At 55.2% G+C, this 16,158-nt stretch overlaps 1 protein-coding gene across 1 annotated transcript; it reads right to left on the minus strand.

The window, feature by feature from the left end:
• Nucleotides 1–7,676: 7,676 nt before the first annotated feature.
• LOC104338212 (cilia- and flagella-associated protein 263-like) lies at nt 7,677–15,565 on the minus strand. Its single transcript, XM_075433433.1, has 12 exons — nt 15,541–15,565; nt 14,969–15,081; nt 14,636–14,778; nt 14,324–14,438; nt 13,622–13,783; nt 12,423–12,578; nt 11,929–12,009; nt 11,006–11,161; nt 10,245–10,352; nt 9,545–9,700; nt 8,005–8,053; nt 7,677–7,807 (listed from the first exon to the last, which is right to left on the minus strand). Exons 1-12 carry the CDS (start codon nt 15,563–15,565, stop codon nt 7,677–7,679), a joined length of 1,395 nt encoding a protein of 464 aa, XP_075289548.1.
• Between the last annotated feature and the right edge of the window lie 593 nt (nt 15,566–16,158).

Consider the following 16,158-nt stretch of genomic DNA (forward strand, 5'->3'; position numbering starts at 1 on the left):
ATTGTTTAACGTTAATGATTACCTAGGGACTAAACCCTCTGTTCCCAGACCTAATGTCCAGATGGGCAGGGCTGTACAAGGGACATAGCAGTATTGTTCGTGCTTTATGATTAACTAATTCCATCACTGTGGTTACAATGGGACCATCAGAAAAAACAGATGAACAAAGCTGGAAAAATCATACTTGGGACAGATGTGCTCACTGGCCAGCTCGGTTTTGCTGTGCTCAGTGGGAACAGTACCATAGACTGGTGGCCTGGCAGAAGCTGTGAATCTCAAGGCTTTCTTTCCCCTTTTAACTTTTAAAAGTCCCACTAGTATTGGGTCCTTCATGCTCACTCAACTACGCCTCGCCTGCTATTGTACAGAGCCAACACAAGACATGATCACACAGGACAGTGCATGTCAGACTCCTGACCCGGTCTCTTCCAGTATCTAATTGCCATCTCACTGAAGATATTCCAGTTTGGGATGTTTACTGCTCAGGTATGGGAAGACTGACACTAAAATGAGGAATCTGCCAGCAAGCATAAATCTATCAGGGCGCTGACCACAGAGTTTCTGGTACTGTTATTTTAATGATATTTAACAATTAAAGCACAAAGACTGTAGTTTTAGGCTGGCAGTTAAAATGGTCAATTTTGATTTTCTATCATGAATAAAACAGGCAAGACTGCGAAGGATCGGTTTCGGGATGGAGTACTGTGTGGCAGTGTAACTCCTGCTGTGTCACAAAGAGCATCCTTCACTTCTGTCACAAAAACCAGCCAAGCATCCAGCATCCCTTGTTTGCAAGTCCATCAGGAAGGTACCTCCTCATTCTCTGGAGCCTTTGCCTAACATCTAGAGCCACTGTAGAGGTGAGAAAACATAAATCAGATTTTTGAGCCATATATACCTGAACTTCTCGTCTCAGCAAGTGAGACCAGAGCCAGAAGGGTTTTGTAAACAGCACGGTGAGGGTGGACGAGGTCACCCAGTCCGCAGTGAGCCTGCCACTAATTTGAAAGCTTTCGAGCATTGTCTGGGGGCAGATTTCATCAGTGTAACGATCTGTCGTACATCAGTGGTTTCTGAGTGCAAAACCTGTGGCCATCTGTAATCCTCTCCGTCTAATCTCTTCCAGCTTTTAAGAATAATTTTAAACTCTCTCAATTCCCACAATGCCTGTAAATTTGGCAGCTCTGGGCTCTGTGGGAAGGGAAAGACCCTTTCTTTCTCCTTTATGTGCTAGCCTGGTAAGATTTTACCATTCATGGGGTATTTAATTGTTTTACTATGAAGCACACAGACACAGAGCCCTTTGGCAAGGGCAGCCTTTAGAAATAAATTGAGTCATTATCCTTACAACAGAAAAGCTAATTCAATATGGATCTGTCCTCCAGTTAAGGGCATGCGCACCCCTTAGAGAATGGTATTACTGACTGACCAGACTTCTGCTAGTAACTGGTGCTTGCAAAAGCATCATGGATCCCACTGCCCTGCCTGTGGAAATGGCTTCTTGATGGCTGCTATAACAACATGCGCTCGTGTGGGATCAGCCTGGTCCTGGGCCCTCCTTTTATGGTGCTGCTGCACTCCCAGGACTACCACATCATCCACTGCTAGAAGGTCTCAGCTCAGAGACTGTTTGTCCTCTGACCTGCCCAGAGCCTAGTTGCCCTCTACTTTCTGCCTGCTTTTCTACACAAAACATAGCTGGCAATGCAACCCCAGGTTTGAAGTAGCCTTATCCTTTGTATGGGAGAATCTGCCGAGGCTGTAAAACTCCCATCTGGCCACAAAGAGAAAAATAAAGAATTGCAGGTTGGTGTCTGTCCACTGTGCAGGTGAGGGAGTGGAGTGGAGTTGTGAGAGGTGCAAAGATCTGTGTCTTGGTCACTTCTCACCTGTAAGTGGCTGAAGTGTGGCTGATACCTGATCTGGCATAAAGCTTCCCAGTGAAACATTAGCCCACTGACATGTGTAAGGAAATCTGAGCCAGCAAGGTGGGTTTATCCTGGATCACCTCTTTGAATAACGCACTTCCTCATCTGCCTTGGCTTTCTTTTACCTTACCCCTGTTTTTATTTGCTATCCTCTGTTCTTATTGGGAAGGAGGCATTTCATGTGGGACAGGACTGGAAAGGATTTTAAGGGCCTGCTGATTCCAGTGTCCTTCTAAAGGTATTGAGGCAATTCATAAAATGTCTCTTGGGCCACTTGGTGCCCTCTCTGTCACCAGGCTTCTCCATGCAAACTCTGACCAAATGGCTCCATGGAGCTGCTAGGGCCCACGCGCTGAGGCACCGTGGGTCATGCTAGGGAACAGGGCCCTGCCACAGCTGCTGCAGGCTATACTCTCGACAATCTCCACATGTGCTTTGATGAAAAAGCAAGGTTCCCATCCAGAGATGTATCCAAGCTGTGGAGCTGGCTAAGTAAGCTGTGCAGCAGACCTCCTGTGCAGTAGCTCTGCTGGCCTGGAATCATTCACTACGGGGCACACAGTCCCAAGCCACCTTCTGTCAGGATAGTAAACACTGTCATCTCTGGGTGCTAGATGGGGTTGCTCACATGTGCTCGCTATCTGCTGAAATGAATTCAGCCAAGAGGACCATGCTGGTGGCCTCATTCTGCCCTACATTCTGGTACATGACCCATCCACGCCGTTCATGCCTTCACCATGGGAGCCTCCATTGCAGCTGCTGCCTCCAGCGCAGAACCAAAGCCATCCATCGTGGCCCTTGAAGATTTGTCTCCAAGGCCAGTTTTGAGCCAACTAATCCTGTGAGATCTGAAGGCACCAGTGGCCAAAAGTTGTTTTCTTGCAGAGTTCCTCAGCAAAGACAAGGTGCATCATTCCTACTGGGCACCTGGCCAGGAGGGCTGTCACCAGAAGCCAGGAGTCGGGACCTTATTGCTAAGGCCGGCAGCAAGGGGAGCAGTGTGATCTGGAAACACAAAAGGAGAAGCATAAAATGCCAAGGAGATGACTTAAAAGACATGTCGTTGCACAACAGGGATCTGGGCCTGGGGAAGGAAGCAGCACTTTTCTCTCAGACATCTCACTGTGCTTTGGTAACGCAAGCTTTAATCAAAGCCTTTGCACTGGCAGGGTTGCAAGTACCACACAGCATTTGTTTTTCTAGGTGGTAAACTGAATGAACGCGTCTCAAAGGCTGCGAAGGTCGTGCTGTACAGACTGGTTTGGCTGGGTTGGTGTTTTACTGCGGTCAATAGATTTTTATCAGATGCTTTTACTTGTTAAATTTTCCTTGGTAATGGGAACAATCCAGCAAGTAATAAATGATGGAGCACCAGGAGACACGCAGCCAAGGAGATGGCTTGTTTGGCTGGATCCCCTCCTGCACAAGGGAGGCTTTGTGCAAGCTCACAGAAGCACCGTGTTCAGCTTGCTGTGGGCAGAGCTGGAGGCAGGCTTCGGGCTTTGTCTCCATGCAGAATCAGGCCAGCCTCGTTAACCACGGGGCTTAAAACTCATCAGTTCCGAGGTTGCAGCCAGGCTTCTGGGAGGCTGTGGCTCCTTGTGAGAGGTGTCCGTCTCCCAGCAGCAGGGGCAAGGAGGCAGCTGGTCCTTTGGGCAAAGGAAGAGGCTCGGGCTGGCTTCGGGCAGGGTCCCGCGCTACCTGTGAGAGCTGCCACGGGGGTCATGCTTCGCTGGCAGTGCTGACCTTGTCTGAGACATGCAAAGCGGGAAGGGGCCGGCGTCACCAAGCTGGCCAACCCACAGCCAATGGCTCAAGGACATGGGCTGGCCATGGCTCCACCAGCACCTGGTCTCATGCAAGTTGGCTTTGTCCCCTGTGGATCCAGATAACATGAAATAAGTGAAGTCATGCTCACAGTGAGTGAGGTGCCAGTCACCTCTGGCTCAGGCAGTGTCACTGTCAGCTGCCAGCATCACCTTGGGAAACCTTCTCTTTGCGGTGACACCAGCACCATGTTGGAACAGTGCAGCCGGTAATCGGGGACCTGCCTTGGAGCGGCACCCCCATGGGGAGGGCAGGGTCAAACCCACCTCTCAGAGATGTTTTCCTGGCTCTTGCAGGGTTATGCAGCCCCTTTTGGCACAAATCAACTACAAAGAGGCCTTGGGATCATCAGCTGCCTTCCAGCTGATTCCCATGGCATTTCAAACACAATATCACAAGAGCCACAGATAATACACGTGAAAGGCCCTACTCAGTGGCACAGAGGAGCACTAACAGGGTATTGCAGGAACACAGAGTACTGAATTTCCTATGTGCAGGACTGGCTGTATCTAGGGAGAAGAAGAGAACCATGAAAAAATCATCCAGGGTTTCCCTGGGATGCCCCTGTCCTAAACATGCCATGGCGTGGACCCTGCCCTTGCTAATTCTGCACATGGTAAATGTATTCAAATGCTGGGAAGAAATCAGTTCAGCTGACGCTGCCCTAGTCTGTACGCAGACAGGCGCTCGAACCTGGATTTCCCTCCAGCCTTCTCCCAGCACCGTTTCCCGTCCCCTTGGCTGGTTGGTTTGGGCATGTGCATCCACAGCCACCGCACACCTCGCCAGGGAGAAGAGCGGTCCAGGGATAACCTGCTGGGAGCACGTCAGCCCTCCAGCAGCCCCAGCGCCTTTGCTTTCTGCCTCTCGCCAGCTCCTTTTGCCCGCAGTTATTAGTGCATACAAGGGGTACTGTAATTTCTTTTTCTTAACAGTTTTCTCATCCTTGATGAAAGGAAGGAGTTTTCACATCCCTCGTACCATCCCACCTTCTCTGTCCTGCTCTCCAAAGGCACGCTTGGCCTTTCGTGAGCTGGCAAGGGACTTCTTGTCCCCACCAGGACCTCCCTGGGGGAAGGCCCAGCTGCAGGCAGCTGTAGCCTGGTGATGCCCCTCCTGCTGCCCTCCAGGTCCCCTAACCACTGCCCCCATGCTCTTTGGGTCCTTCAGTTTTTTGTAAATGCCCTTAAACAGCACCAGAGCTTCTCCTGCCTCCCGCTGCCCTTGCTTCTGCCTGCAAGTGGGAGCAGGGTGGGCAGAGACCGCAGTGGGTGCGCAGAAAGCAAGCTCCTGGGCAGGATGGACTGTCCAGGGAGAAGCCATGGGGCAGAACCCGGGGCAGAGCAGCTGCGCCTCAGAGACCCTTTCTGTGCAGGCAGATGCTGGCAGCAGCCTCCAGCAGCCCCTCCGCCGCACAGGAATGCCAGGGGGTCTCACGAGCCCCAGTGAGCAGCAAGGACTGCATGGGGCCGGGGGGTGCCGGCCCAGCATCGGGTGAGAGGTGGCACGATCTGACCCTCGCACACCACGCGCCATGCCACCGGCTTGGCCCCACACTTGAGGGGTCTGGACGACGCTGGCGTCAGCCCCAGGCGAGGTCAGAGCTCGGGACAGACACAGCAAGGGGGCATCGGAAAGAAGAGGGGGGCAGGAGAGCTCGGAGCCAGGCACATCCAGCCACGTGCCCCGTTTCCCTGCAGCCCATGGGATCCAGGCCACCCTGTCCCCCAGGAGATCGTGGCCGCAGGAGTTTGTGGCTGCAGAGCAGTTCCCGTGGGTGGTGGCACTGCAAGACAACCTCCTGGCCTTTGGCTCCATCCTGAACGAACACTGGATGCCCAGCACCGCAGCCAGGCTGTGGGGCAGGTCTGTACCCTGAGAGGCGCCTGCGTCGCCCCAGGCAAGGCTGGGGAAGCAGCAGGGAACACCACCACGTCCCACTGCTCAGGAGGGTCTTGTTGTTGCCCAGCAAGCTGGGTGAGCATCCCTCAGCCAGCATCAGGGCAGGCAGAGTTTGCCCCAGGTTTTTCCTTGCACCCAGTCCCCTCCATCCACCCTTTGCAGGTCGGGCATGAAGAGGTGATGGGAGGACCAGTCCCAGGATTCGATCAGCTCTGTCATCGCCCACAAGGACTTTAATGAGGTGACGCTCTACAACAACGTTGCTCTGCTCAGGACAGCCGCCCCGCCAGAGTTCAGCAGCATTGTTCAGCCCATCTGCTTACCCCACAGGAGCCTCTCTGCCTTGGACCTCGTGAACTTCTGGGTCTCAGGCTGGATCCACCCCACTGCAAGTAAGCCCCACTGCTGCAGCAAAGAGCTTCCTCCAGCAGGGCAGAGTGCCACCTTCCCACTCCCTCCTGCCAACAAGCCCAGTGGGAGGAAGGGGACCAGGGCTTGTCCTGGGAGGAAGAAGCACCCACTGGTCACCCACCAGTGACCCACCAGTTTTTTTGGAGGCCAGGGGCTGCCCAGAGCCGTAGGCTCACCGTGGTCCCCCAGCCAGGCAGGGGACAGTGCTGCAGCAGCTTCTTGAGGATGCTGTCTGTGGTGGGTGTGGATCCCTGCCCGCTGAAAAGGATCCCTGCAACCACACGCTGCAGCCCCAGGGATGCCGACGAAGTGGCAGGCGGTTTGGAAAGGGACACGGAGCACCAACCCAGCCCGAGCAGACGTTTAGCCAAACCGCCTCCTCCCCATTCTGCTCATCTCCGACTCCCGGCTGGGAGAGCTGCCAAAACACTTGTTGGGCTTCTCTTGCTCAGTTCTTACAGGAAAAGATCCCTTCCACACAGCTTGCAGATAGCAAGCGTGGGAGACTGAACGTGTGACAGCCGTCTGTGCATGTGCTGCAGGGTAAGCATCTCCCTGCGGGTGCTGCTTCTGGTCCCCGGACCTCTCCCACTGCCAAGACCTCCAAGGGCCTTTGATGTGGCCAAGGTCAAAGATGCTTGGGAGGCAAAACCGAGAGGGGTTGCTTGTGGTACGTACCACAGGATCAGGCGCAGGGCTGGGCTGATGGGGGCACAGGCAGCCACAGGGAGCGATGCTGGTCACTTCTGGGGCACGCAGGGACATCATCAGCCCAGAGGCAGCCAGCCCCCTGAGTCAGTGGTGCTTTGCTACCAGTGATGATAAATGACCGAACTGCTGTGATCTGCCCTCCTCTCACCCCAGCGAAGCCCACAGCCCCTGAGAGCAACGGCAGGAGGGGCACTGCTGAGAAACAACCCTGCCTTTTTTTGTCTCTCAAAAGGGTGATACCGGCAGCCCTGTCATGTGCCAGATTGGAGGGACTGAGAAATGAGTCCTGAAAGGCATTCTCAGTGAGAGTGGCATGAGATGCCACGGACCATTCCTGTACACCCCAGTGTCCTACTGCAGTGACTGGATCTTGGCCACCACCGAGAGGACAGGACCTCCTGCATTCCCCACCCTAGTCAGGGCGCAAGCTGATCTGCAAGCTCCACCCGAAGACTGGGAAGAGGCTTCCAGACCAGCAGTGAGGATATTTTAGGAAGATGGTTTCAACCCCAAGAAAGGAAAGACAGAGATGAACTCATCTGAGGCCGGGCCATCTGAGATGATTTATAACTCCTGCAGTGGGAAAACGCTTCCCATCTCCAAGGGACACTTACACTCGCCCCAGGTGCTTGGGAAAGGGGTAGCTGCTCCCTTCTTGCTGTTTTGTTTATTTAGGTAAATGAATATCCTTTTGCAATCAGAAATCTTGCTTGGTTCCTGCATGCCATGTTGAAATTATTTGCCCTATATGCTCACACTGCTCCGCTCTCTTCTATTGTTGGTGCACGCTCAGATATGTTGAACTGCCATGTGTCCCAGGGAGTCCCCTCTGGTTCCTGCTGCATTAGGTGATCACTAGGGCTTGCCCAGAGAGCCAGGACAGTTCCTGTGAACATGTCAGATTTGATCACCAGAGGCTAACTGCTTGCGGTGATGGAGGGAGGGGGGGGCACCCAGAGCAGAGCTGCCTGACCTAGCAGGACCTGTGGAGGGGCCAGGCAGCAGACCTTGGTGGAAGCCAGCACATGCTGGGACAGACCAAAGAGATGTCCTCACAACAGAGCCATGGGTTTCTTTATCATTTCATGCAGAAGTGGTTTCACCTTGCCGCAGCTTGCAGGGTGCTACATTTAGCCACTCGACAGCAAACTTCCCCACAGGGCTGGCTCTTTCTGCAGCTTCCACTGCCCACTTTGCAGCACCCGACAAGCCTAGTGCTGCTTACCAGACATCACGACCTGTTTCCATGCTCTGCGGTAGCTTTGCAAGGACATCTGCAACAGGAGAAAGGAGAAGGCCTTAACATGTTCAGACAGTGATATGTTGTGGAGAAAGCTGCAAGGCTGGACTCTAGCCTGGCCTGAGCTGCTGTATGGCTTGCCCCTTCATCCCCCCCTGCTCCCACCCACCATCGGCGCTCGCTGTGGCATGCTGAGGAGAGCTCCGCAGGTCTACACCAGCTTTGGTGTCTCACCTGAATGCCCCAGGAAGCCTGGAGACCCCACACAACGGCCCTGTATAGAAACCTACAGCCCCTTGCATGGCAGCAGGGGTGTTGGACATGACATGCCACAGAGGGGCCGGCAAAGAAAACAGGTTTATAGCCTCACTGTTATCCCAGGGAGAACTACAGGTTCCTTCTTTAGCCCCTTAAGCCCTTGCTGTACTCCAGCTCACAGAGGCTGGCAGCACTCTGGGCACTGCTGCATAGACATCATGCAAGCCAGAGCCTGGCTCTCCTGGTCAAGGGGAGCAGCTGGGTGAGATCTGCTTGCACAAAGACAGACCCACGCGCAGGCTGCCCACCAGCTCTGAGGAAGACACAGCTGGAGCCCTATTTCTGAACTCACCACTGGTGCTGGTGGGTCAAGCCCAAATCCACGAAGCTTTGACCTCTGAGAAAGGCTGGACCGTATGAGCCCTGTCCATTGCAGACTGGGGTGCTGAGGGGCTGAGTGCGGGCCAGGCGCAATCCCAGAGCCTTCTGCTGCGCAGCAACAGCTAAGCCCAGCTCTGCTCGAGGATAAGCAGGGTGTCAGGGTGCAGGACCACACTATCCACCCTATCCAGCCCAGCCGCTTCCCTCTCCGCACTGCTGTACGCACAGATGTCCTGACTGGGGCTGGGGTGCAGACATGTCCTGCTGCCTCCAGGCTTTGACTGTGCTCCTCTATGTTATATCTCTCTGTCTCCTCCCAGGCTGCAGGAGCTGGGGCAGGAGGAGAGTCAAAGATACTCCTGCAACTTTGCCATGAACTCATGTTTGGATCTTGGCTAGCCTTTCCTTGTCAAGGAAGAGTCAAGATACAAGTGAGTAAGAAGTGTCTGAGATCATCAGAGAGGACTACGAACACTAAGGGGCCGTCAAGGGTGCTGTAAAAAGGCCGGCGCAGGTTACATATGCAGGGTCCCCTTCTCCTTACAGACACGACGGGAGTCAGTATAGCAACAGCCCGATGGTGCTTCCTGTCAATTTACAAGCTGTGTCCTTGCCTCGGCTTCCCCTCTGAGCTCAGTCATTAAAATTCAGCCTCCATCCTCCAGGTAGGGAGCAATCGCTGCTCCGTAAAAAGGAAGAGCCTCCGGCTCTGCCAGGCACCAGCGAAACCCCCACAAAAGCTCTCACAGGGCTCCTGGGGGGCCGAGAGCAAGCAGTCTGGTCCCCAGGACGGCTGCGGGTGGGCAGGCAGATGCGGCTCCATGGGGACACAGCTCCCGGCTGGCACACGTCTGGGCTCCTGCACGCCCAGCCCGGCCTCGCTCACCTCGGCAATGGCCACCTTCCTCTCCCAAGCCTTCAGGCTCTTTTCGAGGTCAGTAACAGCCATCTTCTTCCACACGTAACTCAGCACAGGGGGAACGCTGTAGTCTGAGAGTTGCTTCTGCAGCTGCCGATTCACGCTCTCAGCTTTGGCCCATTGCTGCCGGAGGAACAGGGACAGAGGGCAAGGAGATCCCAGGGAAACATCCCTCTGCCAGCCTGCTGCCAGTCATCCAGGGAAGCAGGCAGGCAGGATAAGCTAAACCCCCAGCACTGCGGGGGAGCGGAGGAATGCATCCACCCCATCCCTGCCAGGCAGCACTGCTAGGGAGCCCCTTGAACCCACTTCCCAAAGCTGTGGTGTCCCCGCCAGGCTGTGTCCCCAGACTGGTATGACAGCAGTGCCGCTTCTCACTGGGGAGGACACTGCTGATGAAAAGTTCAAGGAAACAGAATTTCAAGAAGCCAGTGGCAGGTCCCTGTGGAGCTACGGCCAAAATCCACAAAATGGCCTGTTCTGCAAACCTGTCCGTGCTCACTGGCGCCAGCACGAGCCCCGGGACTTTCTCAGACCCAGAAAGGCATACAGGTATCCAGCTCATTGCCAGGCCTTGAATGGACATCAGTATCCAACATACCACCAAAAGAACCTCAAGAGAGTCCTCCCAAGTGAAGTCTCAGGGCCTCCCAAATTGCTCTCTTACCTCCTCCACCAGAACAGCTTCTCTTTCAGTTTTCTCCAGCAGCTCCTTCCTCTGGGAGATGTCTTTCATCAGAGACGCGGATGTTGCCATGGCATCCTGCAGCTTTGTCTGGAACAGGAGAGCAGGACATGATCAGCGGCAGCTCCCAGCCACCTGCAAAGCCACCCCTCTGCTCCTCCAGCTTGGTCGCAGCTGGCGGTGCAGGAGCTCTGCGGCACTGCTCGTTCCCTGCAGAAGGCAGCGTCATGCCCTGGTCACACAGCTACTGCTTCCTTACATCCTCTGTGTCACGCTACAGCACAGCCCACGGCACAGCAGCCAGGCTTTAGGACTGACCTGGACAGAATGGCTGATCAGAGAACACACCCAGCTGAGAAGAACTTTTCATTGATAAGAGCAGAGACTCAGAGTGACGGCTGCAGCTCATGACATCTTTCCAAATGTCGCAGGTTACGTAAAAAATGTATTTTCCTGTGCAAGACAGCACCGAAGCTCTTTCCTACTGGCATTTTCCCCTGGGGCATAAAATAACCACGCTGCAAATCACGAACCCCATCGTCAGGCTGCAGCCAAAGATGAATGAGAGCATCGCTGCTTTTGGCGTGTCGGGCAAACCGCCCAACCGAACTGCTCAGGCAGTGGGAAAGCAGGGAGGTGTCTCTCTGACTGAGAAAGGGAAGGATGCAAGAGCTATTCATCAGCTCCTGTGTGACCCTCAGAAACAAGAAAGGGAAAATGGAGGTGCTGAGAGGTTCACTCACTTTATAGAAGTTGAGGACGCGGACAGTCTTCTCTGAGGTCAGTTTTAGCTGCAGCAGCTCCTGGTTCTTCTCAGCAATCTTCTGCTGGTACTGGGCATTTCTAACCTGCAGCTGCTGCAGACGGAACTCAAGGAATGTCTCTCCCATCTGCTCCTTCTGCAAACCCTGAGGAAGCAGTGCTGTAGGTTGTTGACCAAAGCTACATCTCGAGTAAGAGAGCTTTGCTCTATGGGGAAAGCAGACCTAAAGAACAGGGTCTGCAGCCTGGCCCCAAACCTGAGGCTCAGGGAGAAAGGCGAGACACAGCGTGCCACCGAGCCTGTGCTCTGTGTCACAGCGTAGAGGGTCCAAGCAGCACAGACAGGGCCCCCCTGGCGAGGCTCCTGCCGTGCCAGCAGCAGCCAGTCCCCAGGGAACTGCTCTGATCCACCATACATCCTTTCCAGGGCACAAAGGGCATAAAGAGATCTGCCAGCTGCCACCCTGTGAGACTTCTGATCTCATCCCGTGCACACAGACATGTGCCAGGTCTGAACCTGGGCGGACAACAATGCCCTTTGACAAAGACAGCAAGGCCAGGAGCAATGGAGATGGAGGAGGAGGAAGAGGAGGAGGAGGGCCATGCATCTCTACACAGAGCAGGCCCTGTGTCTGCACTGGGCTGTATTCCTTTCGTTCTTCAAGCACAGAGTCACAGAGTGGTTTGGGTTGGAAGGGACCTTATAGACCACCTCGTTCCAACCCCCTGCCATGGGCTGGGACCCTTGCCACCAGCCCAGGGTGCTCAAAGACCCGTCCAACCTGGCCTTGAACACTGCCAGGGAGGGGGCAGCCACAGTTTATCTGGGCAGCCTGTGCCAGGGCCTCACCACCCTTCTTCAAGGGGCCATCTAGTCCCTGTTTCTCCCGACTGCCACACGCACCTGCTTGAGCTGCTGCTGTAGCTTCTTCTTGTCACCCTTGAGCAAAGAGTTTTTGAAGCGCAACTTCTGTCTCAGCAGATCCTAAAGAAATACAGCAGATTATGGTGGAGCAGCAGAGCCTGGGAGAAGAAAGAGCAGCCAGACCCCACTCCTTCTGCTGTGGTTCCCGTTTGTGTCATCCGCACGCTGCAGCCTGCACTGCTGGCTTAGAAAGGAGCCCAGCGAAAAACACTGCTCAGCATCACCCTGCCCCGAACGTGGGGGCATGGCCGTGTCCTTCCCCAGGCTCCGCTAAGGCCCCTGCATCATCTGTGCTGCAGCTCAGCAACCTGGTGAGCACCTGAGCTAGGCACTGACTGACAAGTGTGCCAGGGGCTGCCCAAAGACACTTGCCGTGACATAGGCCACACTGGAGTATGGGAACTCGGATTTTCCCTAACCGACATGCTTGTCAGATAACAGACTGGCCTTAGACTTTGCCTCGATGCACTGACCCGCTGGCGGTTCTTCTCCTCCATGTATCTCAGCAGCTTATCGGAAGCTCTGATACTCCCTTTCTTGCTGGATATGGTGCTGACGATGTCTTTCTCAAAGTCACTGATGGCTTTCTGCACATCAGCGCACCAAATGTCTGCTTCTTCAATGACTGCCTGTAGAAATAAAGTCACACAACAGTCAAGAGGTGCTAACTTCCGTTATTCAAACAGCTTTGGGAACAGAGAACACCAGAAAGGACCAGGCATGCTCTCGGCTGGCATCACTAGCGTTTCTCCCATGGGAGCACCGAGTTCCGCCCTGTGCAGCTCGGGGCATGCGCTGCAGGCTCACGCAGCGCTGCCACTTCATTGAGTTGAAAAGAACAAGAAAAAACATCTCACACACGCCCGAGCTTCAACATCTGTCACTCCGTCCCAACCTACAAACACTGCCAGCCTGACCAAGCCAACACCAGACAAAATACCACCCTTGGTTTACTGCGCATGGCCTGCGGCTGCCTGCTGCAGCTCTCCTGGCCACTGCAGGCAGTGTCAGTGGTCTGGACCGAATGCAGAGGTCTCTCCTTCCCCAGAAGCTCCTGGGCATCTTGGCTAGGAGGAGGTCTCAGCAGCCAGCACAGGGCAGGCGGAAATGGTGATAGAGCCGCGAGGAGCCTGCAGCACTGACGCAGTCTCGGAGACTTGGAGCATGCTCTGAATAAATCCCAGAGACAGCAGAAAACAGAGCCCGGTGGGGGCTGCACGGGGCCCAGCCAAACCAGGAAGCTTCTGGGAGCTTCTAGAATGAAAAATATGTCTGGCACAAAGTGCATACCTTCAAGAAGCTGACAAAAAGGAAATTGTTCTTTCGAACGTTGCCTTTTTCATCTCACACAGCAGATCTGATCTTCTCTACCTAAAAATCTTCCCCTCGCCTGTATTATTATTATTAGTTCCCGCCGTAATAAGATCCATCTTTAGAGACTGGGCACCTCTGCTCTCGGGGAGTGTGCTTGCCTTCAAGCAAGGGCTGAGGGGAGAGGACAGTTCTGGCTCCCCCCCTCAACACGTGACCCCTCCCAGCAATGCTCTGCTACGAACAGCCCTCACCAAGCAAGTCCATCTCACTGCCTGAGGCGTGGCACCTTGGAAGAGCTGTGAAAAGGAACCAGACTGTTTCACGCCTGGGTGATGGTAAGGGTCCCAGAGAGCCATACCTCGAGGTACTGCAAGGTCTTCTCCGAGTCCTCCTTCATCCTCTGAATCTCATCCTTCGTCTCAGACAGCTCCCGCTCAGCCAGCTCACATTTCTGCTCCACTGTCAGGCCTGCAGAATAGTCCGTCGCGCACTGCAGCTTGGACTTGTACCTGCCATGAGTCTGCAACAACCAAGGAACAACGCAGATGCCGTTAGAAAGCCGGCGCTGGCCAACCATTGCTGCATTTGCCTGTACTCAAAAAGTAATGTTAACGCTCACGTTGGAGGGATTCCAGCTTACAGCAAGGACAAGGAGGCCACTCTGGAGCAGAGGAAACCCCGGGCCACGCCTGGGCTCACCCCATCTGTCCTCTTCTCCACCCACAAAACCCACCATGCAAGCGCTCTCAGTTCAATTGAGGGTGAGAGGCTGCAGCCAACGCGACAGCATCACGTGGGCAGGTAAAAGACCTCGTCGCAGTGAAGGTGCTCATGGCTGTGTCCAGGTTAAGGGCTCGCTGCTGCGAAGCCCAAGCGCAGAAGGCTGTTGGGGGACTTCCTTCGTGACATTTCAACCCGGGGAGCCTGCCTGCTGGCCTGCGGTCAGATGTGCGCCGAGACTGGGTGTCGGCGGGGCCGCGGAGGGAGGAAGGCTCACGGCTCTGCGCGGCGAGGCGGCAGCCAGACCCAAACCCCAGCGCCCGCAGGCTTGGAGCCGTACCTGTGCCAGCTTCGGCGCGGCGTCCTGCAGCTCGGCCAGCAGCTGGCCCGGCTCCATCTTACGGTACCGTTTCTCCAACATTTCCACCTCGGTTCGCAGCAGGGCATTGGCATGACTGCGGGGGGGACGGGGTCGGGTCTGAGCCCCCAGACAAGCCCCGCGGCACCGGGTCCCGTCGGGGGTCCGGGGCGGGGGAGCGGGCAGCCGGACCCCCGGGGCCTTGGGATGCCGCCAGCCCGGGCCTCCCCGGCCCTCGCCCGGCCCCCGCAGTCCCCGGCCCGGCTCCCCTGGCCCCCCGCGCCCCGCCGGTACCGTGCTTCCCGCAGCTGCGCCCGGAGCTGTGGCAGCGGCAGCACTCCGCCATGGCCGTCTCCTGGCAACCTCATCTCCCCAGTGCCGGCCAGCCTCTGCTCGGTGGTCAGAGACCTCTCCTTCAGGAAGGCGGAGGGAGTCAGCTGAAACACAAAACACCAGCAAGAGCTACAGAACTGCCTGTGCTCAGAAAGGCTTTCCTTGTTCCAGTGCCACTGATGACAAATTTGTGATCCCCCCAACTAGGACAGTCCTGGAAGTCCTGTAAGCTACCTGCTGAAATATTTAACACCAGTAAATTAATAATGCAGAGCAGAATACACATGCTCTAACCGAGTGGCTCTGTCCCATCAGCTTCTCTTTCATGATCTGATGTGACACATTTGGGGATTTCTGCTCGTCGGGCATTTGTTTTCTCTTTGGTTTTGCTGGATTGAGCCAGCGACCTTTGAAGGGAGCGGGGAGGAGTTACCAGAACTCCCCCAGCTCCACCCTTGCACGATGCTCACAGCCAACACGCACGTGGAGACGTCACTGCTGGCTGAGTCGAAGCGAAGCAGAAAAGCAGCCTTGTGCCCAGACCGAGGTGGAGAGGAATGCGTCCAAGTTGGAGTTCTCTCTTTTTAACTAGCACTTGTTTTCTCTCTCTTCTGGCCTCACAGACCCCTCCACAGAAGTACACAGAGATATTTCCTTGACACAGCCTCAGCGCTGGGTCACCTCCGGCCAGCAAAGGGGATGTGTGTGGATGGGAAGGAGGAATTGCCCTGACTCCATAGCTGTTTGCGGGGCTGGATCTGCTCTCCACGCACGATATGAGACACCATAAAAGAGCTGCTTGGAACCTAGGCTATGTGGGACCAGCCACGTCTCTCCAGTCTTCAAGCAGACTTTGAGCAACCCACCACATGCCCAGCTGCCCAGAGGCATGGTCGGCCTACGAGGCAACGAGGCCTACATTACAGAAGATGTTACTGCCCACACAGCAACAAGGATGGAAAGCAGCACACGCTCATGTTCCATCTATTCCAGAGCAATGCCCACTACATTCATTTCACTTGGCTCCACTGGCCCATCCAGGGGAGACTCTGGACTTTCCCCGAAGCAGCACACAGTCCATCCCCCACCGCAGCATGATGGCCACCTCCAACAGCAGCATGGCACTGAAGAGATGGGGAGGTGGTGCCCAGCTTCACCATACTGCTAGACAACCGGAGGGACGGGCACAGCAGGGACACCGGGGCAGTTTCCAGCCTTACCACAGCTCCTACCTGGCCACAGCAGGTACTTACAGTTACAGGCTCCTCTGCCTCTCTCGCTAGCTTTGCATTACGAGGTGCTACCACGTTGCTCTGCAATCCATTGGACATTTTGGGGCAACGGAGCTTGCCAGTGGCTGTGCCTCAGCTCACCTAGAAGGAGCGACAATGGCACTGGAGGGTTGGACTGGATGACCCACAGAGGTCCCTTCCAACCCTGAACATTCTGTGACTCTGTGACTCTGACATTCTAGAATCCCATTC

The sequence above is a fragment of the Opisthocomus hoazin genome, chromosome 12 (assembly GCF_030867145.1).
Source record: "Opisthocomus hoazin isolate bOpiHoa1 chromosome 12, bOpiHoa1.hap1, whole genome shotgun sequence".
NCBI classification, from domain to species: domain Eukaryota; kingdom Metazoa; phylum Chordata; class Aves; order Opisthocomiformes; family Opisthocomidae; genus Opisthocomus; species Opisthocomus hoazin.

What these genes read in the sequence shown, in the direction of transcription:
- LOC104338212 (XM_075433433.1), bottom strand. Translation starts at nt 15,565, where the DNA reads ATGCCTCTGGGCAGCTGGGCATGTG. An exon ending in TCTGGGCAGCTGGGCATGTG is followed by an intron (nt 15,082 to 15,540) that starts GTGGGTTGCTCA and finishes CTCCCTTCAAAG; the next exon opens with GTCGCTGGCTCAATCCAGCA. An exon ending in GGAAGGTGGCCATTGCCGAG is followed by an intron (nt 8,054 to 9,544) that starts GTGAGCGAGGCC and finishes CTCCTGTTGCAG; the next exon opens with ATGTCCTTGCAAAGCTACCG.